At 45.5% G+C, this 24,541-nt stretch overlaps 1 protein-coding gene across 2 annotated transcripts in view; it reads left to right on the forward strand.

The window, feature by feature from the left end:
* The window catches only part of PAPPA (pappalysin 1), a 452,227-nt gene that overhangs the window by 343,749 nt on the left and 83,937 nt on the right, over positions 1–24,541 (forward strand). For both annotated transcript variants that reach the window (XM_039506691.1, XM_039506690.1), the window contains 2 exons: positions 981–1,072; positions 13,712–13,908. In XM_039506691.1, coding sequence (XP_039362625.1) covers positions 981–1,072; positions 13,712–13,908 — 289 coding nt within the window. The remainder of the gene's footprint in view (positions 1–980; positions 1,073–13,711; positions 13,909–24,541) is intronic.

The raw sequence follows: 24,541 nt of genomic DNA on the forward strand, positions 1-24,541 counted from the left end.
ACCTGCTCAAAAGTCTCCAGGTGCTTTAATAAAATGTAATTAATTAATGGCAGTATTAACAACAACCACAAGTCCAGTCCTGCAAACGCTGTTCATGGGAAGCAGAGCTTCCTGTCAAAACAATGGGACTACTTATGGTATCAAGCACTAGGCCTGGCAGCAAGAGTTTGCAATATCGGGCCCTAAAGGCAATGCATTCAAATTAAAAAAAACCAAACCATTGATACACCTGGGGCAGCTGGGAAGAGAAAGAAAGAGATATCAGTTGTACTTTGTGTACCATTTCTCATACGGTTACGCTGCCAATTTTTTAGACATCAGTTCTGGCTTTGCCACACGGCTTGAGTAAGGGGTAGCGCAGATCAGGAACCAGACTGTGTCAAGGTCTCGTTCTTCATTGCCACACTTGCTCCTGTGGGGTTTGTCGGGGGAGAGAGTCACCCATGCCAGTTCTTTTTGTGGTTCAGGTTGCTTCCCCCTCTGTGTTGGCTTAACGCCACTGGCTGGTGGGTTGTGGGAGCAGAGCCAGGATTCCATCCACTATCTGCCAAGTGCTCTCCATCCCATGCTGCTACCTGCAATCTGAGCACATGGAAGGCATTTGCACCTCCTTATTCCCCCGTGTGGGCACATTGCTGGAGCCACAATCCGGCCCTTTCAGAATTCCTGCCATTCCAGGCTGTCCTCTGATCCCACAGCTGCTGTCTTTCCCCCACCTGCTGAGTCATCAGCAGCAACCATAAAGGAAAGTGCTTATGTCCTAGCCCAGAAGCAATAGTGCCACCTACCTCTGAGGGAACATAAGGGGAAACCTTGTACCCTAGAATTGTAAAAGCTGGGGGATGGAGGAGAGAGAACAGGTGTTTTGAGGGCATACAGCACTGAATTAAGCATCTCCAGGTTCTGAGACAGAAACTGAGAGAGGTCTGAGAAATGCAGCTGTTTTCCATCTGATCCCTCATTTTGTCTCCTGCCTGCAGAGATCTGGGGGAAGAATGTGATGACATGAATAAGATCAATGGCGATGGCTGCTCCCTCTTTTGTCAGCAGGAGCTATCCTTTAATTGCCTTGGTAAGTCTGGTCCGGAGCCCCTTTCGCCCAGGGTGGGCAGCGCCTCTGTGCGTGGTGCAAGTGAAAAAGAAACAGCAACCTCAGTGACCTATCTATGGGTTGCCCTAGAGGCAAGGGAAAAGGTGGGATTTGTGGGATTGACAGGCGTGTGTCCTTTCCCTCTTTCTAGTCCTTTGGATGGGAAATTGATTCTGGTGGTTTTGTAACTGGCTTGGCTTTCAGCTGTGTTAGGGCCCGATCCCAAACCTATTGAAGTCAGTGGGTGGCTTTCCACCCCTGCATAGGCTTTGGATCAGGCTGGATGACAGGATATGAACTGATCCCTTCTGGTAAACAGAGGAAAGAGTGTCAGGGGAAGGGACTTGGAACAGAAGCAGCCCCAGCTGAGGTCACACCTGCTTTGAGATGCAAATCAATATCCGAGGATCAAAGGTCCAGCTAATCCCCTTTTTTCAGAGGTGAAAACTACTTAATCAGATTTTGTTTGCAAGCCTGGTTTGCCCTGATTAGCAGGAAATGTAAACACAATAGCCAGAAGATGTTCCAGCTCTCTGGGGACTGCAGAGTTGCAGTTGTGAGTTTAACATATTTATTAAATCCTTGAGGAGGAGAAGAGGGGACAGGGACGTGCAACGGAGGGCCCATCTACACTGCAGCTTCTGTGTAAGGCTTGGTCTGCACTACAGTTTATGGCAGCATAACTTATGTCACTCAGGGGGGTGAATACCTCCCGCCCCAAGTGACATAAGTTACCCCCATATAGCACTGTCCACACTGATGCTTATATCCACCTGAGAGCTCCCGCCACATAGCTGCCACCACTTACAGAGGTGGTTTTATTATGCCGACGGCCGGGAGAGCTTTCTCCCATCAGCATAGAGCGTCTTCACCAGATATGCTGCAGTGACGCAGCTGCACCACTCCAGCGCAGTATGTGTAGACGTGCCCTTACAGCACTGCGTTAAGAAACAGGGCTTTGGAGCGGAGCCCGGAGCTGGAGTGCAGAGCAGCTCTGGAGCAGTGGAGCTGCAGGTTTTTGCCTGGAGCTGAAGCAGAACCGGAGCACAGCTCCAAAGCCCTGTTAAAAAATCATGTTACAGCCTAGGCCAGGGACGAGCCTCGGTGAGCGTTTGGCTTGGATACTATTTCGACCCATCCAAACATCCTGAATCTGCAGAATCAGGCTGCAGATCACAAGACAATGGGTGTGCTCAGGTGATGTTCTGCAGTTCCATAGCTGGTCCTATCTGGACGGACTGAGAGAGCAATCTACTGAACCATAATCTATCTAACCTACTTAAGATTTCGATTTAGCAACCTACACCTGAGGATCCAAGGCACTGATTCAGCGATGCTTGGGTGCAAGCCAAATTTAAGCACATGAATAGCCCATTGAAGTCAATGAAAATACTCCTGTGCTTAAAGTTGAATGGGGCTCTTCACATGTTTACAGTTATGCACAGGTTAAAGGAGCTCCGAAAAGGTTTGATTTGTGTTTAGTTCCAACAGAGTTTTGGGTTTTTCTATTTATTTATTTTATCCTGGTCACATGGCTCATCTCAAGGAATCATAGTGTGAAAAAATCCTGTCCTCTCACACTCTGGACAAAAAATCAAACTAAATACAATGCAAGTCCCATTTTTGCAGCTTGACGTATGTTTCAGTCTTGCTTCTATAAGTGTTTGGTGTTTTAGGGTGGGGGGGGGTTGACCAGGGGGGCTTGCGAAAATGGAGTTAGCTTTCAGAGCAGGCGTAAAGCTGTTCCTTTTTCATAGGCAGGTGCAGAGTTAAAGCTGGTGTTTTGCACCGGTGCTAGTTTTAGAAAAAAATCAAATCCGAACCCAGTTGTTGGTGAAATCATTAGTATGTGGATTCAGTAAGAGCCTGAGTCGACTTCACTGAAATCTACGGAAAGACACCAATTGGCTTCCATGGACTCTGGATTACCAGTGATGAGTGTCTAGACAGAGACAACACTGGTCTTTCAGCCAGACAGACATATTTTAACACAAAATAAGACATTATCTTATTAGAAACCATTAAACCATTGGGGCAGGGGAAGGGGTTATTTTTTAAAACAAATCTTACGTATAATAAAAATACATAACTAAAAAGGAAGCACAAAGCCCCCTCCTTGAAAGCCTGATAACATCAAACCAAATCCTGCCAGCTGTAGTCAAGCAAAACTCTTCTTTGACTTCAGCCGGGTGTTTTGCTTGAGAAATGACTGAATGATTGGGCCCATGGCTTGAGGAATGGAAAAGAGGCAGAGAAACATGTGCATTTGATCTGTAATGTTACGAGACTAGCACATGTTGTGGCTCTGTAGAATAATAAATAATCTTTTCACATTGGACTACTTTTATATGGACATTACTGTGATAATATTTAGCTCTCTTTAGCACCGGTGAAGCAAACAACCCCTGCTTACCAAAGCCTTTAAAGGAATGTAGGCACATGCTTAAATGCTTTGCTGAATTAGGGTCTACGGTTATTGTCTACACTGCAGCTGGGTGCATGCCTCTCAAGACAGACTCAGGCTAGCTCTGCTCGAGATACTACAGCATGCTAAAACAGAAGTGTGGGCATTGTGCCATGGGCACCAGATAAGGCTGGCCACCCAAGCTTGGACCCAGGGGGTTGAGAGGGCTTAGACCACTGCCCAGGCCGCAGCATCCACACTGCTATTTTTAACATGCTATCTTGAATGGAGCCAGTGGATGCTGATCTCAGAATTAAAAGGTGCTCTGAGGTCTCCATGACAGGAGGTTTAACAAGCGCGCACATTCACACCTCCGGAGAGACGACTCTCCTCACCTTGTTTGCTAGAGCAGAAATGCAATTAAGCAAGCAAACACTAGCAAGCTTAAATCTGCTGCTTTCCCTGCGTATCTCCTGCCATCAGGGCCTTTTTATTTTTGTCTCTGACAGGTTCACTTTGTTTTGTGTACATGGCACACAGCAGCTCTCAGGACGCTTTGCATTGGTGCCTATAACTCAGTTAGGCTTCTGCTTCTTTTTTTTTTTGTTTTGTTTTCCCTCATCCTCCCCCTTATAATCAGATAAGGCTGTGATCAATCTGCTTTGCCATGGGAGGAGTGGGGTGAACCAAGGAGAGAGGCGGGGGAGAAAGCTGTGTGGTCTTTACTGTCAGGCTGCCCTGGCCTTCTCAGAACACAAAGCCGAGAAAAGAAAACAGATAAGATTAATGGCATTTAGTTCTTGCAAGATGCTCTCACACCAAACTTAAGAGCGACAGTGGAATAAATAAATAAATTAATTAAAGCATCTGGCAGTGCTTCCTTTTAAATGGGATACTGCAATGTCATTAGCCCTTCTCCATCCCCTAGTTTATTCTCTATGCCCACATCCACCAGTGGATTTTTGCTCATGGAGCCCTTGTTCTTTCCCCATGGAGTTTGGAATTTGGTCCCTGGATGAAAGTTTCACCTCTCCTGTTAACAACATACTGCAGGAGAAAAGAAAATCAGAGCTTTGTCCCATTGTCTCACACACACCCACACACCCTGTCTTGTAGTTGGATGGAGATCCCTGATTCGTTTCCCATTGACAGTGAGGCCTCGTGGCATGGAAGTGATTTGGGATCACTATGGACCAGAGCCAGGTTCAAACCAATTGCCTGAAGATGAGAGTCTCCATGTGCATCTTTTAATAAAACTTTACTTATCCAACTGGTCCTTACTTGCACGAGTAAAGGCCTGCAGTGGTGGGACACACATTCGCCTACGATTCTGAAGAAGGAGAAGGACATATTGGAAAAGGCACGAAAACATATCAAAGAAACCTGTGAGAAGATATTATGACAGGAGCGTAGTAAAGGCTGAAAGACAAGTTTAAAAATGTCTTTAAAGGAGTTTCAGGTCCTGCATCTACCCCTGAGTCTGCCTGGCAATTTGTGGGTTATTACAATTACATTTCCTATTATTCTTATTTATTACTTAACTTCCCCCTCACATCATGGTGAGAAAGGCTCATGTAAACAAGTCGGGAAACTGATTGCGCACCAAGGGCAGCAAAGCTTTGAAGTGTGACCGTAACTTGAAGCACATGATCAGTCCTATTGAAATCCTCATTACGCGTCTGCTGGATCAGGGCCTCGTGCTGTCAAATGCCAAAAAGGAAACAAACGCCAGGAAAACAAAAAGGATGATTTTTGGCTCCAATCTCTTTCAGTTAGTCATTTTCAGGGCTGCTTGGCACAGCAGTAGGTGAAAAACGTTCAGAGGGAGCCGTGTGTTTTTTAAGTTGATGTCGCTTTCACACCGCTGCTTTTCAGCTTATGCTTTGGCATCAACTTCATCGTTCTACCTCTGTCGCCCTGGTCTGTCTTTCCCTGTTTGGAAAAGCCTCTCCTTCCAGTTGGAAACTTCCCTTTTGTGGAAGATCCGTCCTTTACCTCGCCAATTTTCCATACATTAGGTGTAGCATTCTCCACAGTCCCATTGTCTGGAGACTGCATTGCATTCAGGGAAATAATTAATATTCATGAGCTTGCTATCGCTATTTGGAGCATGATCCTCTAGGGAAAATGCAATGTTAAGTGAGTGACACAAACCTAATTTTATATGTCTTTTTTTTTTTTGACAGAGAAGTAATGTACTTAAAATAAATTGATGGATGACCATCCATATTCATTGTGGGCATGCTTTTAGAGTAGACTGAGCTCCCACCCTCCCCACCACCACCCACACACGCACTCCTGCACAGGAACATGTGGTTTTGACAGCTGACTCCACATCCCTGTACAGCAGCTAATGGTGCTTTTTTTTCTTTGGAGAACAGTAAAAAGGTCTTTACAAATCCTGCCAGGGGCTGAGTGCACCAATGGAGTGGAGGCACTCAGCCCCTTCCAGGATGTGCTCAATACCTCACTGAATCAGGCTGTATAGGAGCCGAAATGTGGACCAGGTACCTTGGGGAATTAATATTGCTGCTAACAAACTAATGTGGGTCTGTAGTAGAACCTCATAGTAAATGGAAATGAATTTGCTAACTGGAGCTATTCGGCCAAAATTCACACAAACCCCAATATTCAGCTTCCAGCAAATAATGTGGAGCTCACCAGTTCCTCCAGCCCTTGAGAGTATGTGGCTGCACGGTCCAAGATGTGTAATTACTCATTTGGCAAGTTAGCAATAATACCAGTGTCCATTTTCAGGGGCTGTCATCATCAACAGGGCAGTTTTTAGCATGCAGACCAGTGGTTTGACTTTCTTTGTGAATGATGCCACTTGGCTTTTCCTCAGAGATTCTTCCCTGTCTCTAAAGCAAACAGGCAAGCTTCTGTAAGGTCCACACTGATAACTTTGTTTATGTTCAAAAATCTCCTTCCCCTGTGGCTATCACCCACTTCCACCGGAAACCCAACTAGCTTTTCAGTGTGATCTCCAAAAACCAGTGGATGAATCTGCACTAGTCCTCTCTGAAGTAATGGTGTATCATCAGCTCCATTTCCATGGGCGGATAGAAGCACAAAGAGTTTCAATGACTTGCCCAAGCATATAGAGAGTTAGAGGTGGAAGCAGGATTAGAACTCAGGAGTATGTGGGTAGTTGGTTTACAGAAAAAATAAACAGCTTACTACTGCTGGCTAGCTATGGAAAATCTCTTCTAGATCCAGTGACAGACGTTTGTGTTTTTGGAGGTGAAGTATCACGATTTTAGTCCCACTCACTGCAGGTGAGTTGTAATGTTATCTGCAGTCTGTGACATAAAGATGAATTACATAGTTACTATGTTGAGCTCAGGCCACTAAATCATACTGAAGATCCTAGTCACCTTGGTCAAAGGAGAAGCCCAGGGATGGCAGGCTGAGTTTATGGGAAGCAGCTGAATGATCAAACGCCTTGTGTTTGCCCTCTCAGTTCAGAAGACACGCCAAGATGATGGTCACCTTCCTCCAAGCCTCCGAATATTCCCCAATAAAGTGTGACATCCACATTTACTTCATTTCCAAGAATGTCTATCTACCTGTTTTATTTTGTTGATGAAAAATGTCACAAGTCACTGAGATGTGACTTTATTCAGTGCCGTTTCCATGCATCCTATTCAATGAGTTTTCCTCTCTTCAGTTAAAACCTACAGAAAGGAAAATTCATCCGAGACTTTGTATTGAAAGAAGAAATTTAACTATCCCCAGTTTGGTCAAAATGAATGAGAGGGATGACGGACATCCTGGATTTCAGGCCATGCTACCCCTCCTCCCTGATGGCTTGATCCTGCTTCCACTGAAGTCAATGGTAAAACTCCCATTGATTTGAACGGTGCAGAATCTGGCCTCCAGTGCCCACCTTCAAAGGGTAGCCAGTGGAACCACTTCTTGTTTTGAGACAGGAGCCTCTGGACAAATACCTGCTCGTCTGTTAATGCGAGTTCTTTAGCCAGATCTGCAGATTAAATGTAGCAGATTAAATAATCTAGTGCAGATTATTAACTAGTGGGTCCAGTCCTGGCTTTATGGAGGGCAATGGGTTTTGTTTGTTTTTTTCCCCACTGATTTTGGAGAGACGGTGACTTGGCCTTAATAGGTCTGAATGTTTCCTCTGGTGATTGGGAAGACCTGTATGCCGACTGCCATCTCCCTACACCTCCGGGAGAGAGTCAAACAGACCTTTAGGGGTTAAGATTTAATGCCCACTCTGTTCCAAGAATCTGTTACTCTGAGACAATGTGTGTGCATTTTTGTCCCTTTTTTTTTTGGGAGGAATAGCTATGAGGCATGAGGCTTGTTGTAGTTGGAACTGTCCCTAAATAAACAGCTGAGCTTAAAAATACTTCTTTTTTGTCCGGACTTTTAAAAAAATAGTAGTTAATGTACAAAAGAAGACTATTCTGGTGCCAATCACTGTATTCTGAGCTGAAAACAGGAAGCTGCACTGGGTGTCTGTCCCCAGCACTTTGACCATTCTGCTTGGACATTAAAGGCCTCGTCTGAGGATGTGCTCTGTGCCGTGAATTGGGTAGATCTTATTATTTCCCCACAATGTGGAAGGCTGCCCATCACAGATAAGTCTGTATCCTGCCTGTCTGCTTCCTGATGTGTCCCAAACTTAATCAGTTTCACTAGATTAAGGCTCTAGCATCTCCCTGAACAGGTAACCACAATCCTTCCGTGAACTACAATATTAGCAATGTTAGTGGCTTCCGAGAAGGTTTCTTTACTACCTGCCTTGCTTTGTACTTTCCCTTACCTCTGAACCCAGTGAGAAATGGGAACACTGGATGCTGACAGCTGAATTTTCTGCTGTTGGGAGCTGAGCTAAAGATGGCTTTCCATCCTCACCCCAACACTTTAGCCCCTGTACAATGGAGACAAGACTCGGGGCTGCTGTGAGTTGCAAAGGCTGGTTAAAGCTGGGGCTCACTGGAAAGCAGCAGTGGTCTTGCCATACCTCTTTCTTCAGGGCAGGTCTACACTAAGGGCGGGGGTCGAACTAGGGAACGCAAGTTCAGCTACGTGAATAGCGTAGCTGAACTCGAAGTACCCTAGTTTGAACTACTTACCCGTCCAGACGCCGTGGGATCGAAGTCCGCGGCTCCAAGGTCGACTCCGCCACCGCCGTTTGCAGTGGTGGAGTATCGGAGTCGACCGGAGCGCGCGGGGAGTTCGAACTATCGCGTCTAGATTAGACACGATAGTTCGAACTCCGAGAAGTCGAACTCACCACGTCGACCCAGCAGGTAAGTGTAGACTAGCCCTCAGACTCATCCCCTACACCAGGGTCCGCAGAGCTTAGCAGAGAGCTTGCATGTCCTGTTCCGGGGCAAACCTGTCAGCTGGCTAAGCTGGAGTTTTCCTCCTGCCAACAGCACAAAGCAGATAGAAAAAGGGGCAAGGTCTGGCTTAAAAATTCCAGTGCCCGCACTGATGGTTTTGTAGGGGGAAGGGAACTTGGATTGCCTGGATTATTACTTTGGTTTCCTTCAGGGTTCAGCTCAGGGTCTTTGGGCATCTGTATCAAAACCTCCAGAGAGACTCCATCTCCCATTCCCAACTGCTGCCCCTGCAGCAGTTTTGCTGTTCCAGATTTGTATTCGATTTTGGCATCTGTATTAATTATTTCATGTTACTCTTGCTCACAGTCAGCAGCTGCGCCGCTTCAGGACCCATTCCAGGTTGAGCAGTTAAAATTAGACACAACTTCAAGCTGAAAAGCAACTCCATTAGTTAACACAGTACAAGGAGCAAGCAACTAGCAGTAGAGAGAAGCACCAAGGCAAAACTATCGTTGTAAGTGCAACTGGTACCAGGAGGTGAGATGAACCCTACTGTACAAAGGAATCTGGGCCCGATCCAGTGAAAGGGAATATCAGGAAATGGCAGATGGAGCCTGCAGTATCCCTTGTGTTAGGGAGGAGATCAGACTCAGATGTAAGTAAAATAAAGGGGATTTTTTGTTGAGGCTACTAGACACAGTTGGAGTCTAGGTTCTCTCTGAAGCTCAAGAGATTAAACATTGGGGCGGCAGGATAGCTCAGTGGTTTGAGCATTGGCCTGCTTAAACCCAGGGTTGTGAGTTCAATCCTTGAGGGGGCCATTTAGAGAACTGGGGTAAAAATCTGTCTAGGGATTGGTCCTGCTTTGAGCTGGGGGTTGGACTAACTGACCTCCTGAGGTCCCTTCCAACCCTGATATTCTATAGTGGATGCTGCCTACTGCCACCACACATGGTCTTCTTAAATCCTGGTCTGGTTTGTACAACAATGGAGTGCACAACAGGGCCTGGTAAGAGCAGTAGCTCCTATCCAAGTGCCTTCTGCCTAATTTGGTGCCTGAGAAATAAAATGAAAAGAAGAGTCCACTGCAAATAGTTCAGGGGGAAGTGTCAACTATCCTAAAGGCCCATGCTTTTAGATTCTTCATAAACTGTGTTTTGGCTTAGTCCTGATCCAGTGATGAGTTTCACAGTGTCCACATGGAGCTCGTTGTAGGGTCAGGTCATGCAATGGTAGACCATGCCCTCACATTTGTGTATATAGGTGTAGCACAATTGGCTTTGATCCTGACTGATGCCTATCAGAGTAGACTGGAGGGTGAAACAGGCTGTTGGGAAAGAAACATCAGTTAAAACAACACCAGGTTATCATCACAGGTGTCTCTCAGGAGAAGAGAGACCAAATGCTTGGCCAAATGTGATTGCATTCAGAGTCACTTCCTGCTTCCTTCCCTGCCTTACTTTGCACACATCCAGTCTTTGCCACCCTTCTGGCTTTGGAAACATTGCTTCCAAAGTTGGTGAAACTTCAGCCATGAGTCTTACAAAGAACTGCTGTCCTATTCCACTGGGAATGGAAGTCCCTAACATAATCAGATTGGTGGTTGGAGCTGAGTAAAGTCTTTAACGCTTTGCCATTACATTCTGGCCAACCAAGGCCCTTGCCAGATTTCTCAGAATGATGGACAAGAGCAGTGTTGAAGAGTCCTTTATTTTAGAATGCAAGAAAATTGCCCGATAGGGGTGGATGTATGAATGGACAGGAACCGTGCTGAAGGGGACATTTGGGGCTGATAAGGATGGGGAAAAGAAAGCATGGATGTATTTGTTACTGCTTAGAGTACCTAGTATTGTCCTGACCATTGTGAAATATACGGGCCACTTCTCCTCTTTCTGATTCTGAATCCATATAATTCCATTGACTGAGTGGAGTTATGCCTGATGCGCACCACAGAGGGACAACAGTCAAGTCCATAGTTTTTCACAAGTAGTGAAGGAATTCTCAGGAAGACCTGACCCAGAACATCACCCAAGTGCAGAATGAAAATTGTGGCTGATTCTCAGATGTGCTGAGCACCCAAAGCCCCATCTGAAGTCAACAGGAGTTGCTGGAGTTGCCAGCAGGCCCTATGGTTTCCCTTCAGTCACCCATGCACGGTTAGTTTGGGGACTGGCTAGCACCTTGATTCTGACGTGCACCCCTTCTGCATCTACAAAGTTCGGAAAGAGGTCGGAAAGATCAGCCTCTTGGGATTCACTCCTATGCGAGAGTATTTATGTGATGAGCTTAGGAGGCCTATTGAAATTCAAAGCCAACGGGGTTGGAAACTTTCCGGTATTTATTCCCCCCATAAAAGGACATCTTTAAATGTTTCAGAATGATTTGCTAGTGGCAAGAACACATTCCCTTAAAAAGCAAAATGCAGTTGTAAAACCACTTTTCCTCCCTCATTTTTCAAAGCTTACATCATTGACTGAACACCTGATCTTCTATTGGCTCACATCAGTAATGCCATTCAGCCAGTGTTACCGACAGGTAATAAAGGGCAGAGCACACTGACTCATTGGGACTGGAATTGGAGATGGGACACACACACACACACCACATTGCTGTTTGCTAATCATCTGGGCAGTCTCCATTTAATTCAGACATCTCTGTCTCTCCAGTCTGTTCCTCCCTTGGGTTTTGCAGACTCCGAGCAGACAGATTTATTGGGGTCTTAAACATAATCAGGAACAAATTAGCCTCTGTAAGAATCACACACTGGCCTGGATCACAGCTATTCGAAGGCAGTTTCCTCTCCATGTGAATATGAATTAAGTCATCTGATTGGAGCAGGTCTTGAGTATTCTTTTATCCCAAACACATGATGTTATCAGAAGCCCATTACATTTATCATCGCATTAGGAGGGAACATTTGGAAACAGTACAGGAGAACATTGGTTATATAAATTCTGTGCTTACTCCAATGCCTATAGTGAAAAATCAGTCTGTTTGTGGCGATTGTGTCTAAATGTGTATGTGTAGGATGATTGTGTGGATGGAGAGTGTGTCTCAGTCAGTGGGACTATCTCTGCATGGGGGTTGTGTGTATGTATGAGTATCGGTGGGGTATGTGAGTGCCTTTGCGTGTACATGTGTTTGTCAATAGACATGTGCCTCAGTCAGTGTGTGTCAGTGAGCAATCTGCCTCGGTGTGTCTGTACTTGCCATGTGTCTGTCTATAACGGAAAGTCATTTTTAAAAAATTTGGCCGTTTTTAGTTGCTTGCACTTGTTAAGGAAATCGGTCTCTTTATAAGAGAACATAAAACCTTTTTTCCAAAGAATAAGTGATGTTTTACTTTTGGTAATTTACCACCATCTTTCCAGACCTGAATATTTCTTGGAAATATCTGTTCAGATCCTCCCTTAATCTGGGATGTAGTTTTCTGAAGACTGCATGCAGGTTTGGCCACTTGATAACAAAGTTATGCAGGCATTTCAGAGAGATGTCTAAACACGTTAGTGCATATGTTAAGGAAAGATAAAGAGGAAAAGAGATGAAGAGAGATGAAATGGTGGAGTTCCTCTTTAGGTGGCTCTAAGCACCATTCCAAGTTGGCCACAGATGTCAGGAGCAAGGGAATGCAGCATGCAAGTGTTCATTGACTTCTTGTTACCTTCCACTCTTTTGACCAGGCCTGATATTAAGGGATTAGAATTTTACGTTGGGGCGGGCAGGGGGAGGGGAGGAGAAACTCATTACATAATTGAATTATAATAAACTGATTTATTCTGAATCATGCAATGGTATTTCACTGTGTAAACGATGAGGAAAAATAAACAGGGGATTTAGTATTTTGGAAGTGACACAGAATTGACTGACTATTGAATTTTTTGACACCTATCTCCAGAAAGTCCGATGCTACCGACACAATTCTCATCGGGGTTCACTGCCATCATTCCAACTAGCAGCTCATGCTAGTTTCCAGCCATTTTTGCAGTAACTTCTTTACCAGACAAAAATACAACAGCATGTTGGGACTAGATAACTAGTTGGCATTGATAACATGATATAAACTGGGATACTGATAGGTCAGAGATTTAATTCTCAATGAGGCCTTTAGTGACTGAAAGTCATTACTGGTCTGAGGTCTGTTTAAAAGGAGAGGGTTGGTCTCAGTTCAGCTCCTACTGGGTGAGCGTGACAGACGCAACCTCAGAAATCTGGCACTAATGGTCATCTTTGTTGGCGGTCTCATTAGAGAAGCCACAGAATAAATGAATAAAGAGATTTAAATCCCCTCTTGCTTCTGATCCTTCCAGGTCAAGTCGAAGTCACATCGGTTGGGGCGGTATGTGTGTGTGGCAAGTATACCCTCCCACTGCCCACGCTGTATCTGAATAAACAGATACATTTGGCCTTTAGTTTCTCCCTAGGGCTGTTCATTTGGCAGCATTGACCATCACTGAATTCAGTTGTTGTCGTTTTGCAAGTGTCATTTAAGAACAAAAAAGGGAAACATTGTGGACCCAGTTCTCTGTTGGCTTAACTCCATCAAAGTCAATGAAGTTCTGCCAGCTAAGAATTTGGCCCTGTAAGTGCATTTTCTATCTCAGCACTATGCTTTAGTAAGATTCTTTTAAAATGGATACAGGTAAGAATATGCAGGGAAAACACAGGCTAGGAAGTATCCTGGGGACTTTCATATGGCAGAAGAGCTGCATTCTTTATTTGTCTGCTTTTTTAAAATCATCTCAGCTTGCGCTGCTAAATGACCACTGCCGTTACTGTACATGGACCTGGATGAGGGATGCATTACCACTTCCTTTGCCTGATCTATTGTGATCCAAGCAACTGGGGACACAGATGAGTGTGGGAAGTCCTTAGTAATTACTCCTCTTTGATTTCTCACTGCAGACGAGCCCAGCAGGTGCTACTTCCATGACGGTGATGGTGTATGTGAGGAGTTTGAGCAAATGACCAGCATCAAAGACTGTGGGGTTTATACCCCCAAAGGCTTCCTGGACCAGTGGGCTTCCAACGTGTCAGTCTCTCATCATAGTGACCAGGGGTGCCCAGGCTGGGTGGTCATTGGTCAGCCAGCAGCAACTCAGGTAAGGAAGACCCAAGCCCTTCACCTGCTCTAAAGCTAAGTCCAACAATGCAAAACTTCCATCCATAGATCCACCCAGTTAACTTGCAGCTTGGATAAGGAAAGCTACTGTTGCTAGCTCTCTTCAGTATGAGTCTGCCAAGCAGCAATTTGCTCCAGATTCTGCCTCTAATGACCAGGTAGGAATTGCCTCAAACTATTGGTCTCTCTGCTCCTGAATCCTGTCTAATAGTGCCCAATACCCGCTGCTTCAGAGGAAGAACTCTGCAAGAGGCAATTATAAGATAACCTGCCCCCAAGGAAGGTTTCCTCCTAAAGCCCATTAGTTAAAGTTACCTTATATACAAAGCCTGAAGATTTATATCCCTTCCAAGGGTTTGTTTATTCATATCTATTGCTTGTAAGGCTGGATATTCCTGTTATCTGTATTGATATTGAATCCTTTCTGGAATCTCTTGGCTTTGATGCTATCTTGTGGCAATGAGTTCCAAAGGCTATGTGTGTGTTGTATGAAGGAATATTTTCTTCTAACAGTTTTGAATTTGTCACTTTTCAGTATCATTGAATGTCCCCCTCATGCGTGTGTTCTGAGAAAGGGTGAACAGCGGGGATCGATCGGCCTGCTCTGTACCACTCATTTCTTTGTATGCTTTTGCCATGAGTTGTCTCTTCTCGAAAGTAAACAGTCCCCGCTCCCTTTTTCCCTGGGAGAACTAGCCATGGTTATCTAGAATGGGTCATGGGAGGGCAGTGTAGAGGGAAGTTCAATGGTCAACATATACAGCAAAAGAGTTAACTGGGAATTATACATTCGAAACACTTCCAAGAGGCCTGCAAGGGAGAACAACGGTATATGGACCACTTGGTCCAGTTTATATTGTACATGAATCCGTAACCAGTTAGTGACAAAGTCCACTCCAAAAACACAAAGTGCCGTTAGTATTGGGTTAGTACCATGGCAGTGTCACCCTTACCAGCAGCCTAGGATTGCACGTGGTTGCCTTGTGGTTACCTGTTTGGTATGTTTTTATTTTTGCTGTGCACGGGTGCCACTGCTCCTCCTCCCTCTCCGTTCTCTGTGCGTTAAAACATTCCAAAACGCAGGGTCTAATATGCTTCTGGCGCTGCTTGGTGTGCGTGTGCTCCGGGCGCTCTACCCCGGCTGAGGCACTATGGGACAGCAGATCTGTTTTCATAGTGTACTAATACAAACAGGGGTAGGCAGTGAAGTAAGTGACATACGGTCATGCTTTGGGGAAAAAAAACCCTGCTGTGTAGCCACAAGTCAGGCACAGAATCATAGAATCTCAGGGTTGGAAGGGACCTCAGGAGGTATCTAGTCCAACCCTCTGCCCAAAGCAGGACCAATCCCCAGACAGGCATGTTTGTTGTACCCAGTTGAGACGAGGTTGTCACAGCCTCATTACAAAAACGTACATACAGGACACCATTGCATCACACAGGCTCAGTGCATGTGAACATGTCTCTCCCTTGTGGCTGGCCACAGTGCCCATAAGAGCTGACCCTCCCAGATAACGGATATTCCTTTAGCTCGACAGGTAGCCCCTTGTACTTTTGGTGCTCAAGGGCCCAGGGTGTGTCCCCATTAACAACCATGGAGTATGTGGCCATGTCCCCATTGCACTAGTGCATTAAGTTAATTGACCTTCTGAAGTTAAAGACATATGGGTATGGAGCCATTGTTTTCCACATGACCAAGGCAGCTTCATAACTTGCAGAACAGCTCATTACATATCACTGTGGAACATTTAGACCAGGCAATAAGGAGCCCGGTGGCACCTTAAAGACTAACAGATTTATTTGGGCATAAGCTTTCGTGGGTAAAAAGCCCACTTCTTCAGATGCATCATACCCATGAAAGCTTATGCCCAAATCAATCTGTTAGTCTTTAAGGTGCCACTGTACTCCTCATTGTTTTTGTGGATACAGATTTACATGGCTACCCCTCTGATACTTAGACCAGGCAGTATGCCATCAGCATCTTAACAAGAAGCCTTGACAGGGTGAAAATTAACCTAAGATCTCACTCTAATCACTGCATGTGACAATCAGTGAAGCGCTATCTCCTCCAGGCCTGTGACTTTTTTTTTTTCTACTGAGATTACTGGTGGAAGGGATGCCTTTCCCCATCAGAATATTATTCAGAGTTGAGTGCGTGTGTGTGTGTATTTTCAGTTATAGTTTTTCATGGTGTTGTAGTCTTTGGCTTGAAAATAAAGAGGCATTTGTGCTGGCTTTTCCCATCTGAATCCCCTGAAATGAGTGTGGCACATGATAATACACGGAATACATAAACTCACTGTTTGCAAACTAATCGTGCTTTCAGTAATTAAAATGGCACTACCAAGGTGCTTTAAAAACATTTTAAGTACTTTCTTTTTAAAGTCACTTAGGGTGTTTTCCCCCCTCATCTTTGGATATTTGAAATTTTTCTCATCACAACTTTATTTCTGTCAGAGGTTGTTCACGAGCAATAGTTTGCTCACATTTGTTAGTTACTGTCCTGTTATTCATAAGTCTTGGGCTCAGTGCCTTTACTTGATATTGTAGAGTGGCTTCTGAGTGTTGGCCTGCTCACATGTGTTAGCTATTCTGGGTTTGTTTACAAGCAATGGACTAAACCCAGGTGCTTGGTATGGTAGGGTTGGTTGTTCATGAGAACTGTATTGCACACGTTTGTTTGTTATTCTAAGATTACCCATGAGTACTGGATTGCACTTGTTTTGTTATTGTAGGGTTAGTCATGAGTACTAGATTGAGAAATGTTGAAATACTACGAAAAAAAGAGAAGCTACAATATCCAACCTGTTTTTGGATACCCAATGTCCAAAATGCTTGTAAAGAATGACTCAATCTTGGCACAAAGGTATACATTTGAAAAATGGAGAGGCCAAATCTCCTCTCACCTTTTAAGTAGTCACACTTTCCACCGAGGCGAAAACGATAAACCAGCCACTTCTACTTTCCTGGCAGCCACTGTTCAGAGCTGATTAAGAAATATTCTCAGAACTAATAGTGTCACATTTAAAGCCAAATTGGACCAGTCGGAAACATTGCACAAATGCCAAGCTACTTGTACCTATGCAGTATTTTCTTGATTTCTAAGTTCTCTTCCTCTGATGATTTCTAAGTTTCTCATCCTGTGATGCAGGGACAACCAGTTATCTGTTACTGATGGACAAGGAGTTTTTCGGCAAGCTCCACTCTTCAACCTACAAATCTTTCAGTAGGTTTTTAAGGATCTTCTCTTTTCCATAAATGCTTTGAGAATCAGTATCAGGGCACATGCCTTGTGCATGTGGTGTTTCCTTGGAACTTCTCTTGTGCTGGAGGTTGCTGAGGCTGCTGTAATGCTTTACAGGACTTGGCTAGATCCTCAGCTACTGTAAGTCAGTGAAACGCCACTAACATCAGTGGAGCTAAGTCGATGTACAGCAGCTGAAGATAGGACCCCATGTCCGCATTAGCCCTGTTTCTTACAATTCCTTATTGCTGTCACTGTAGGTGACGCTCCAGTGGGAGTGCTGGCGTGGCCACTGGTTCTTTAACCACTGTGCCATAGAGACCTACTTTGAGAAGGCTAGAACGTTTTCCATATTGGAAGCCCCTGAGAGCCCCCTCTTCCCATTTAGCTGGCACCTCGCCAGGTCCCTTTTAGAAATATGGGACGGCAGGATTAATGCGTCCCTCGACCCCCACACTAGTAACCCTTGCATTAGACGACACAGTGGTTAACATGTCGGCTCACCCAGTGAAGTGCCCGTGAGTGAAGCTGTGCCAGTGGAGAGTTTTAAGGAAGGGAGCCTGCTGTGGACTAGACAGAGTGGGAGTGGGAGGCCGCATTGCTTTCCATTGGGATTTGAGGAGGCCAGTTTGGCTAGAAGGCTACGTGTTGGGTCAGCGTTCTCATTGTGCAAGTGTTTCACTTATTTTCCAACAGCACCATTAGCACTGGAGGAGGGTTTTGTTTGTTTGTTTGTTTGTTTGTTTGTTTGTTTTTTAGAGCAGGTTGTATCAAACCGCGCTTTTGTGTTTTGGGGTTGTTGTTTTGTTTTTGTTGCTGTTTTTTACAGCAAGCTTTCAGCACAGCTTTCGCTTTGCTATTATCCTTTACGGGAAGTCCACACAAACACTAACAGGCTGGTTTCAGGAAGGATTGTTTACCTTGGAGATCTTCTGAAGGGAAATCCACTGTTTTATGAGCGAAAAGCAGATGGAGCGCTCGCGTGTGTGGAGTGACCACAGGGGGCCTGGGAGGCCATTTCGCCTCACCTCTGGTTGGCATTGCTCCCACTTGTGGATGGCTAACTCTTTTGTGGTTTAATTCCCATTGAGCCGTTAAGTGGTTTTAATAAAGAAATAAAAAGAGAATCTTTGGATAGCTCACTCTTGCACTTACAGCGAGCCCTGCTTGTTATTATCCCACTTATAGCAACATGGCGTGCAGGACCCAGAAGCTGATGTTTGCATTGGCGACCTACAGTGCCAGCCCCTAAGTAGCTTAGCAGGCCTTGATTGCATTTCCTCCCAATTGTGCGGGAGCTGATTACAGAAAGTCACCGTGTAAATATGCAGCTTACGCTTGCTGCTGGTACCTGTGTTGTCCCCTGGATAGAAAGGAAGCAGGGCTCAGTTGCAACTAATTTAAAGGAGATTTTGTATTGAGTCTGCTGGACACAGAGACATCCTGCGGTTCTTTCTGGCTCTTAAGCTCCCAGACTGACTAATATACCCTGTGCTGCCTAGGGTCACCACACAGGGACTCCCATTGGAGTAAGAAGTCATGGAAGGGGACTGTTGTTCTGTTGTTACTTCTGTGCCCTCTCTCTCAGTTCTTACGCTTGCACACACCCATGCGCGTAAGCAATAAGCACATCACTCTACCTGCTGCAAAAGGCCTTACAGAACCGCTGACCTGCTGATGTTCCGTGCACTAGGAGAGAGAGAGCCCCCTGCACAAAGGAAATAACAGCGCAGCAAAATGGGGACCTGTGGGGGGATGCGGGGGAGTAGAGCAAATACAGTAATGACATTGACAAGGATGAAGAATCCACCCCCAGGTTTCTGCCACATCGTTTTATTTCAACGAATAAATATAGCTCAGCAGAGAATTCCCCGAAGATCAGACGATGCCAATAAATATAATAATCCTGGATGGGGATGGGGAAAAGAGGAAACCTGCCACTTCCTTTGAGGTGACTTGCTTGAGACAAGGGAAGGTGTCTGTCTCTTGGCTCTGTGAGTGGCCCTGTCCGAACTTCCCCATTAGACGCCACGTGTTCCTGCTCTTCAGTGGTGACATTTCCGTTGGGCTTGGATTGAGAAACAATCCCCAGTTTTAATAAGATGATTTGCTTTGCAAATGTCTTGGTTATTGATAGCACATCCAGGCTTTGAACTGCTGGCCTCTTGGTTGACAGCAGAATCCCGCTAAGGGCACGTCTACACTGGAATTAAAGACCCACGGTACAGCCGTGGCTGGCCCAGGTCAGCTGACTCAGGCTCGTGGGGCATGGGCTGCACAGCTAAAAGTCTGTGTAGACGTTCGGGCTCAGGCTCAGACTCTCCCCCATCGCAGGCTCCCAAGGAGCCCGAACACCTATACGGCAATTTTACAGCCCAAGCCCAGGTCAGCTGACCTGGGACAGCCGCTGGTGATTAATTGCTGTGCAGATATATCTTAAGAGGAACCATTAGTGGTGGAACCATGAGTGAGCAGAGGCCGGTTCTGGAAAACGATGAGCTAGGACCTAGTTGCTTTCTGTTGCAAAAGGACTGTAGGTTTCTCTTTCAAGCCTATGCTCTGCTCATGTAGATAGATGTCTAGTAGTGATCCTCCTGAGTGCCTGAGTTCGGTTCAGATGAGTCCTCAAAATCAGAATGCTTATCCAGACCTTGGCCCAGAGTCTACTGACCAGATAACTGGGTCCCTGGCCTAAAGGCTGTTTTGTCTTATGCCGTCTGCCAGTGGCTAGTCGAGCAGCTCAGATTGACTTAACATAGCAGCATTGTGGCCACACTCCTTGTTTCACCAGCCATGCGCCTGCACCAGAGCCAAGAAAGGTCTGATGCAGGAGCTACTACAGAGGCCATATGCCACCCAAGCTTCCGGCACGCCAAGGGAGTCCTCAATTGGCCACTGACAGCAGGTTTGAGTCTGCCAAGGAGCTGGCCTCTTGCCACTGTGCCGAACTGGGCTGGAAATCTCAAAAGAATGGTCTTTCCCAGGAGACCTCTGGCACGTCCACTCCATGGCTTAATAGTGGCACTTAGCGCATCATCTGAAGATCTCAATCGCTTTACAAATATGAATTCATTTAGCCTCATCATAGCCCCACTCTGAGATGGGGGGTTTCAGATGGGGAAATTGAGGCATAGGAAGTGAAGTCACTTGTTTAAGGTCACCCAGCAGGTACACAGTAATAGAACCCAGGCCTCCCGAGTCCTAGTTGGTATCCTGTCCACTGGGCCACACTGGCTAGGATTAGACTGTCCTGCTTCCCAGAACTAGGAAATTCAGAGGCCCTCGTAAATGAAAGACGTAATCCTGGTATTTTCAAATCTTAAAGAAAGGTTGGTTCAAATTTGTGGGGGTCTGTTCTTATCACCTCTCTCTGGGAAAACATGATTTTCCAGCTCTTTTGCTAATGGTGATCATTTTTTTTTTCATTGATCTGCTGCACTCCAACAAGTGCATCGCCGGCCACCTCGTATTGTTATCTTCTGTCCCCTGTGCCGTGCTGGAGATGGGCCACCTGGGAGGCTGGAAGGATGTCACTCAATAGCGACACCATCCCTCCTGTGCATAATTCAGTTCGGAAATCTACAGTTCAAAGTAAAATTGAATGAGAAGTAGGATTTCCATGTGTGCTGTCCGGCATGAAAAGGCTGTATTGTATAGAGAAGGTTGGAAAAGACAGTTAGCTTAATGGGCAACCAGGGATTAGATAGTAAAAAGAGTAGAATGCTAATCCCTTGACTGCATTCCCTGATAGAAGAATGGTCTCTCTCCCACCCACTTCCTTCAGCATTTATTTCATCCTTGAGGTAGTAAACGATCAGCCTGCATGGTGAATGTAGTAGCTTCAGGCCAGCAAACATAGTGAGATGTCAGAGGAGATTCCAAGCTATTTCACCAAACACTGGAGGGATTTCCCCCCACCCTTTGGTTTTCAGAATAATTTTTCAAGAGCACATGTGCAAGTCATCTAAAGGCAACAGAACAGTGAGGACCAGGGGCTGGTACACTGTGTTCCCTTTGTGTACTGTTCAGAAAATAGATAAAAGAAACAAAGGATGATGCAGTGAGCAAAGCCACCATCAGGACTCGCAGAGAGGTTTGATCTGACCTTTTTCAGAAATGAAGGTCAAACTGAAAGTCCTCAGGTACTGGAAACTGCTCCAGTCTGCCTAGGACCTGGAGGCATTTACCACTTGCAAAACACGATCAGGAGTCCATAACTTTGGTACTAAATTAAGGCCAGAACTTGAGGGAAGGTAGGTAGGTAGCTTTTCTCTAACAAAAAGCCTCATCTGCATTTTCAGGGAACCAGGACAGTATGTCATTCTATCATCCTGCCTGTTATACACACTGAGAACAGAAAACAAGCCTGGTTGGCACCCCCATCTCATCAGTGAGCTGGAAAGTGGGTACCAGGTACAGTCAGAGTGCTCGTTAGCATAAACTCTTGTGAATGGAGACATCTCCCCTCCTTTGCTCTTGCCACTCCACCTGCTGGTCTCGCCATCTGCGGCTGCTGTACCCCTGTGATTCACAGTACGTACCGCAGGAAACGGGTAGCTCCCCTACACCCCATCTGGATTGTTTGTTTCAGGTCCCTCCCTGGTCCGAGCGGAACGATCGTGCATAAATGTATCATCACATTTGCATTGTTCATGCATGGAGGGATCACATCATTTCTCTTCCCACCCCCTCCTCAGCCCTCCTCTGACTCCCCACTGTGCAGCTTCGCTGTAGTTTGCATAATTTCCCTTTGCAGCAGGAAATAAAACCTGCTTAAAGCACTGCCAGTCAATCAAGCTAGGTTAAAAATATGCTTGTAGATTAGTTTTGATTGAATTTAAAAATAATAATAAGAGGAAGAAGATGAAGAGGGGTGCAGGAGCAAAGCCAGCATGGCCTTTACTATGTAATTTGGTTTCATGTTCTGCACCAGAAAACATGTAAAATATGTAAACAGAGCTCTCCAAGATTGTAATGTAGCTACAAAGCCACAGATACACAGACATGCAGGGTGCTATTCTTCAGCAGAACGGAATGCCATCCTCAAAACCACACGCTCATTTCTTTAAGCCTGAAAGTAAACTTTCTCATGCCAGCAGTGGAGAATTTGTTTTTCTTTTAAATGAAGGCTTGTCTGGGCTGCTTGTTCAGAGCACTGTAGGCATTTAGGCCTACCTTGTCAGAAAGGGCCACCGTCTCTGGGTATCGCTCAATGTTTGGGTGTCCATCCTGAGGCACCTTAACGAGGCATGATTTTCAGGGGATGGGTGCTCACTCTTCCAGTGTCTGAAAGTCAAGCCACTTGCGGAGGTGTCAGGCACCCAAGATCACTCGCTGGATTTGAAAATGTGAGACCTTGGGGCCAGAGCCTCAGCTGGTATAAACTGGCCTATTACCATTGGCCACTAGTTCCTCAACTCAGGGACCTAATATTGAGGAATCCAAAATTAGTGACTGTGTTTGAAAATATTGACCTTAAGGCCTAATTTTCCCTGTTCCCTTTGACGTCACTTCAGTAGGAATGTTGGATGTTCAGCAGCTCCAAAAAGCAGGCTTAATTCTCCACTCAGATAAATAGGTGCAAAGCTTGTTGGTATCAGTGGAAGCTCTGCAATATATCTGATACCATAACTAGGCCCTCAGGACCCAGCTTTCAATCATGGATGCCTAGGGGCCATATTGTGAACTCGTGACTCAGTGCTGGTGTTACTGACACAAGCAGTCCCACTGGCTATGTGTGTGAGTATGGGATGGTAGCACACATTTCTGCAGAGCATTTTGGTCTCCTTCCCAGCTGATTTCACGCGGATTGCTCCTGTGAATAACTGCTCACTAATGTGAGTAAGGGGTTCACAGCATGGCTCTAAGTTATTATAACGCTTTGCACTTCTAGCAGAGGTGACTTCACTATCACTTGTTAATTAGTCCTTACATCACTCCGTTGAGGCAGAGCACTAATAAGAAAATTAAGTCCCAGAGTAGAGGTGACATGTTCACAGTCATGCAGTGAGCCAGGAATTTTAAATGTACATGTCCTGATTCCCAGTGGCATGCTTGAACTGTGGCCATAAAGAATGTATGCTTGTGAGCAGGCAGGTAATTACACATACAGAACTGGTGATCACCTACTTTCCATGCACCCATATATATTTGTGCATACAGTGAGCTGACTGCACCTGCACATTTCTTATGAACTCAACTTGCACTTCTAAGGTTTAAAGATGTGGCCTTTGTTTCCAGTATACATGAAACTTGTGTGAAGCTTTAACTGTGCGTGTGTTTTAAATCAGGCCCTTGAAGTCAATGAGTGGCAGATTTCCCAAGGTATTTAGGTGCTTAAAGAAACACATGTTAGACACGTAACTCCCATTGAGTTTAATTAGGAGTTAGATGGCTAACCTGGTTTGGAGCTTTGAAAATCCCACTAGACACTATCTGCATCTTGGGGCACTTTAATACCTTGAAAACCCAGCCTTCAGAGTCAAGTAGCTTCCTCCCTGATACAGACTTGCACTAATCCCTACCATAAACTATTGGAAAAGACCAGTATTGGAATATGGAGTTTCTGTTCTATCCCCGGTAGTGATTTCTGAGAAAGGCTGAGCCTGCAACAGCTGTGAGCACTCCTGCTTGATCTTCTGAAGGGACTACACCTGGGGGAGACTACTGGAGTAGCTGTGAGCTCTCTCTCACAGACGGCGCTCCTGCTTTATTCCCTACTGCGACTAATGCTGGGAAAGACAGGGACTGGAGTAGCTGTGAATTCCCTCACTATCCTGGGAAGTTGTAGGGGGAAGTGCTCCAAACAGTCTTCTGGTTTCATTAATCAAAGTTTGAAGCTCATCAGAGCAACCAGAGCTGTTCTGCAGTCCGATCAAAGTGACGTGCTTGCCCAAACACCTGCAGCAAAATCGCACTTGAATGCAGATGTGAACGGTTGCATGCCAAAGGAAGCAACTGGCTGCTGCTCTAGGAAGGGTCTCTTTGGATGGTCCAACTCGTTTAGGGGAACTCATTTATGTGGCGGCAGTTTTGTTAGTCAGAATTTTCAGTCCTACCACCAAAGAAGCCCAGGGAAGCATGTGTGCTCGTTCTGGTTTACACCCCACAAGCCATCCTTTCGGATGTTAAGAAAAACAAGCCACAAGACCATTTAATTTCAATTTGTGCCTGCTGACGTATGGCTGGATAGTGAAGATGAGGCCAAAGTATTTTGGTTGTTGACGTACAAATGTATTACACACACATACACACTCTCTCTCTCTCTCTCTCTCTCTCTCACACACACACACACACACACACACACACACCAACCACTGCTGCCAGTCAGAGTATCTCTTCTCTATGTATTTTCTCCCTGGATGTTGTA

The sequence above is a fragment of the Mauremys reevesii genome, linkage group 19 (assembly GCF_016161935.1).
Source record: "Mauremys reevesii isolate NIE-2019 linkage group 19, ASM1616193v1, whole genome shotgun sequence".
NCBI classification, from domain to species: Eukaryota; Metazoa; Chordata; order Testudines; family Geoemydidae; genus Mauremys; species Mauremys reevesii.